At 44.6% G+C, this 5,620-nt stretch overlaps 1 protein-coding gene across 1 annotated transcript in view; it reads left to right on the top strand.

Moving 5' to 3' along the window:
* Positions 1–2,100, top strand: part of USH1G (USH1 protein network component sans) — a 34,115-nt gene extending 32,015 nt beyond the window's left edge. Inside the window, exon 3 of the mRNA XM_018568589.1 lies at positions 1,254–2,100. Coding sequence (XP_018424091.1) covers positions 1,254–2,100 — 847 coding nt within the window. The remainder of the gene's footprint in view (positions 1–1,253) is intronic.
* Positions 2,101–5,620: the final 3,520 nt, after the last annotated feature.

Raw genomic sequence — 5,620 nt, 5'->3', positions numbered from 1 at the left:
CATCGGGTGACTTCGGGTGGCTTCGGGTCGGCCGTACATGCTCAGCATGTTCAGCCGACCCGAAGTGCAGAAGGAGTTCGACTCAGCCGATCCAACATCTGGATCCGCTAAGCCGAACCTCCGGCAGGCTACTCGCTGCTGTTCTGCGCGGTCCCTCTGTGGAACCGAGCAGAATAGAAAAATAGTAAAAAAAGTAGAAAAAAAAATTAGAAAACGATTGTGTGGAGCTGGCAGTGACAGCCAACCTCCGACCCAACTGTTTTCTATTGGCCGGGCGGTTCTGCTGCCATCAGAAAAAAAAAAAAAGAACACACCATAGGAATGCATAGCTAGATTCCTATTGGCTATTTCACTTTGCCAATAGCAAAGTGCACCCGCCCTCTGCTACTGTCAATCACCAGAGGGGGACCTGATGGAGAACTGCAGGTCCCCCTCTGCTGATTGACAGCAGCAGTGGGGGGGCACAATAGCTAGTTTGCTATTGGCTATTGCAAATTGAAATAGCCAATAGGAATCTAGCTATGCATTCCTATGGTGATTTCTCTTCTTTTTTTTTTCTTCTGACGGCAGCCAACGGCTCCGATGTCAGAAGAAAAAAAACAAAAAAAAATGAGCAGGGTAAGGTTTACTCTGCTCGATCGAGCAGAGTGAACCTTTCTCGGAGAAAGTGTTTCTCTCCCGGGCGGCTGGGAGCCTATTAAATTACTAGGTAACCAGGAACGCCATCTGTCATTACACACTGAGAACACGGAGAGGCCGCTGTGATATCATAGTGGCCCGGCCGGGTTCTCAGTGTGTAATGACAGCGTCCCTGGTTACCTCATAACCAGGGACGCTGATCTCTCTGCAAGTGGCCGGAGCCAGCTGTCATCTTACCAGCTGCCAGAAGCAGGCTGTCGGCCGGCCAATGGCTGGCCGCTCGGCCAGCTTCGGCTTTCACCTCGGCTCAGTTGAGCCGAAGCATATGCCTTTGGCTCGGCTGAGCTGCTTGGCCGACTTCGGGAGCTGTACGGGCTATAGTGAATAGCCCGTAGAGCAGGCCTTCGGTTCTACTGAACTGAAGGGGTTCTGGGGCCGAAGCTAGACGAAGGATCACCTGAAGCTACGGCTAGATCCTTTGGCAGCTTAGCGAATAGACCCCCTAAGAGTTAGAGAGTGTCTTTGTATTTTATGTACACTAACCTTTGTGAACCAATCCTACAAAATGAATTGTAAAGTTTTAGCTTAGTAACACTTCGTCTTTCTGTTTTCAGCAGCTCAGTAAGCCAGCGTTTCCCCAGTGCCACATTACTTGCCACCATGCCATATTCTCACACTGCAGGCACTACAAAGGGCAAATCAAAGATGCAGAAGAAACTGGAGAAAAGGAAGCAGAATGATGGAACCTTTAAGATATATGAAGACGGTCGGAAAAGTGTGCGCTCAATTTCTGGACTTCAGTTAGGAAATGATGTCATGTTTGTGAAGCAAGGCACCTATGCCAGTCACCGGGATCGAGGTCGACAACATCTCCGTGATATGTTCATTCATGAGGAAGATTCATTATCAAGGGCTGTCAGTGACCCTGGACTACATATAGAAGCTGCTCACTCTGAAGTCAGCACTGATTCTGGGCACGATTCCCTTTTCACCAGACCAGGCCTTGGCACTATGGTTTTCAGGAGAAACTATCTGAGTAGTGGTCTGTATGGAGTGGGCAGGAAAGAGGACAATGGGCTTAGCATGCAAAGTGAGCAGGTGAAGCTGCGCAGCCGAATCAAACGCTCTTCAAGTTTAGATGATAGTATTGGCAGTGCCAGTAGCCTGCAGAAGAGAAATGAACAGCAGCTGCCATGGGAAGATGAAGAGTTAGGGTTGGATGATGAAGAGGAACCTGACACTAGCCCTCTGGAGACTTTCTTGGCATCCCTGCAGATGACTGAATTTTTCACGGTTTTGCAGGATGAGAAGATAGATCTGGCAGCTCTGACACTCTGCTCAGACAATGACCTCAAAAGTATACATATTCCTTTGGGACCGCGGAAAAAAATCCTAGATGGTATCCAGAGGAGAAAACAGGCACTAGGCAGACCCCTATCAATGGGAGATACTGAGCTGTAAGTATTATTTTGGTAGACAATTTTTGCTATAGAAGCATAGCTGGAGTATTCAATCAATCTTACTTCTGAATCCAGGAAAACTTTGCATAACAGTTTGCTAAACACATTGAACAATGAGGCCCCGGTCACACTGAGCGATTTATCGCACGGTAATTCCCGCGATATCGCGGCTATTTATTGCGCGATATCACTCTCCAATGCTTGGCAATGGGGCAAAGGGTCCTGCTGTCGCGGGTCGTGTGTCGCTACAGCAGGACCCTTTTTGGAGCGGATTTTGCCGCGATTCAATACTTTTCAATGCAAGCATTTGCGCGATATCACGCAAAATGCAAATTTGCGAATCGCCAAGTGTGAATGGGGCCTAAATGAAGGAAAAGTCCGGCCACACACCATACAGCTCATTGCAATAGCCACAAATGTCAGGATTCAACTTAACTTACCGGGATTCACAATGAGTGAAATTTATCAAAACTGGAGCAGACAAAATTGGGAGCAGTTGCCCAGGGCAACCAATCAGCTTCTCTCTTCTGTTTGTTCAGTTAAGATTTGAAAATGAAAGAAAGAAGCTGATTGAATCCCGGTAAGTTAAGTTGAATCCTGACATTTGTGGCTATTGCAATGAGCTGCGCGGTGTGTGGCCGGACTTTTCCTTGATTCATATTGCAATGAGCAAGTTTTACAATGCATTACCACAATCGGGCTGATTATACAGTCCATTAAACTGTATCTATTGAAAACATTTTTATCTTTTGTTTTTTATGGATAGAGTACTGAATGGTTAGAACTCCCATCAGTGAGATTTCCCTTCACTTCCTATCTCAGAACGCACGGCATCGAATAGTAAACTCCCACTGCGTTCAGACGTTTTGGACGTTAGTGATTAAAGAAATTTAAGTAGAATGGAATTTTCTTTTTGGGTGGAATGAATTTCCCACAGTGAATAACATTTTTGTTCTTCCATTCCAAAATCAAATGTTAAAACCAAGTGAACTTTAGATTATTCCCAGTTTTAGGCAGTTCTAGGTGTTCCCTTTGGAAGATTTCTCCTCACCTCCTGTTTCCAGTGACAACCGTATTATTTGGATTTCTTGTCACTTTCTGTTTCAAGGCCACGGGTCACCAGCACATAAAAAGAGGGTAAAGCTAGACATACATGGATTGCATTTCACCCAGTTGCTGGTGGATTAGCTGATTCAATCCAGAAGCAGTCCTACTGGCATTACCCAGCTCAACAAAGGTCAATTTTGGAGCAGCTGTGCATGGCAACCAATCAGCTTCTATTTGACATTTTCAAATCTTAACTGAAGAGAGAAGCTGATTGGTTACCTTGCTCCAGATTTTGTCTGCTCCAGTTTTAATAAATTCCCCGCCTAGTGTATATATACAGTATATACTCCTCCCTCCCTTCTTCCTTCTCCCTTCTCCATGCTGGTAGATGGACAGTTGCTAGAGACTGTTCTGTTTCTTGTTATCTTCTTCTGGGGAGCAGAGCAGAGAGAGATGGAGCCAGCCATGGTGACTGTAAGTGTTCGGGTAAAAAGCTTAAGAAATTATTTGCTGGGCAATGTATAATTGTTTGATTTGGATCTATTAATAAAAAGCTTGAGCGTTTAATAGGACCTTAACTTCTGTGTGGTTTCACCAATGTAAGGCAGGGCCACATGAGCACATAATCATATAAATGACGTCTGACATGTCAAAGTCACTGTATAATTCTTATGTGGGCGTTGATATGTTTGACCTTTTATCATATTGTAGATGCACAGTGCAATGTATACAAGTGTACAAGTACAAGTGTAGCGCTCACCCCTGAAGGAGCCACCAGAATAACCGGGCCACCACTAGTTGTCTAGGGGTTTTGGTCTTCAGCTGCCCCATTAGCATTTAATCACCCTCTTCTAGTGCCCACAAAGCTGATATCCACTCCAGAAGTTTAATACTGAAGAACTTTTATTAACATCTTCTTACTGGGGACAGAGGGTATAGGGTTCCTAGACATCCAGGGTTAACAGACTCCAGACTCACCAGTCCCTTCTTAGCAATTCAATGTAGGTCTATTGGCAGCACAGCAAATAGGGATTTGAGTAGCAGATAAGCAGGGATAGGCACAGATCCTTAACAAGAGGGGCACCAGAATTTGCTCCTGAGGTCCTCTATGTTCCAGGTACCTTCAGCAGCCATTAGCTTTCCAGGTTCTCCTTCTCTAGCAACAGCAGAAGCCTCCTCCAGGCACATGTCAATTCCCTCCAGTATATGTACCCTATGCAACACTGGTTGAAAGAGACCCAGTGATTGGCTCACTCCACCCAGGTAGGTACCGTCAATGCCAGATACCTGGAATTACCCAGATAAATGCGAACTGCAATCCAGCCAGGCTGAAGTGTTGAAGTGACAACACGGATGGCGCCGTGTCGGATACAGTCCATAATAGAGGTCACCAGCACTCTAGAGTGCTGGTGACTTCTATTATAGAGGGAGAGAAAGCACGCTAAGAATCCATAGATCCTGACCTGGTATCACTTACATTTTGTATTCCTGCTAATAAAAATAAATGTCTTCTTTTTATTACAGATAGTGGCATGATGTGAGTGAGCAAGGAATGAATTACAGTGCCAGAAATGCGGCGGGCTCTTACCAAGATAGTGACTGCCCAGGCCAAATATGTGCCACCAGAGGAGACCCGGAACTCCCCCAGACCTCATGGTTCACTCAGGTGCCAAGAACATTACCTCTCTGCACACAGGGAAGGCATATTCACAGGGCTGAGTGAAATTGTGTCAGGGCATTCAGGAAGAACATTCTACGAGCATCTTTATTAAATAAGTTTACAGACGTCTAGATTGATATGGTTATAAGGAGTAGGATAGAACTTGTGCAAATTCAAAATATTTATTTTAAGTTTATGACCATAGATTCCCTTTATTTGTTTTAAATTGCTGCTTGCACAATATATGCTCTATTCTGAAAGAAAAGTTGCTCTCTGTGCTGAGTATTGCTCTGGAATGCAAGAGGGCTGGGCAGGTTAATGTTACCATAATTAACCCTATCGGTGCTGTGCTGGAAGATCTCATTATTAGTTATAAACTAGATATGAACACTGTCTGCCCTAACAAAGGGTTAAAGATCTACAAGCATTGCATGTTAATGAGAGGAAGTTCAGCGTGTCCCAAGTCTTTCTATAGAGACAGACAGAGATTCTGGTTACTTGGAAACGGAGAGAAAGCTGCTACACAGAGACATATATAGGTGGATGAATTTTTCAAAATTATTTTAGTTATGCTGTGTGAATGGGAACACATAAACATATAGAGAGGTTGTCTCAAATTTGACTGCAAAAGTGGAAATACACTTTAAATCACAAGTGGTATCAGCTTTGAATAGCGTTTAAAAAAACATGGGGTAGGGGTAGCCATTTTCTCCCTGTTCCATATGGTATCTTCCCTGTTCTTTGTGTAGCTCGTGACGAGTTAAGCCGGCCACACGCCGGTAGAAATTAGTTCAAACATTTGTTGAAAATCGAT

The sequence above is a fragment of the Nanorana parkeri genome, unplaced genomic scaffold (genome assembly GCF_000935625.1).
Source record: "Nanorana parkeri isolate BGI_ZX_2015 unplaced genomic scaffold, ASM93562v1 scaffold1214, whole genome shotgun sequence".
Classification (NCBI taxonomy): Eukaryota; Metazoa; Chordata; class Amphibia; order Anura; family Dicroglossidae; genus Nanorana; species Nanorana parkeri.
This window is presented reverse-complemented; position numbering and strand designations above follow the sequence as displayed.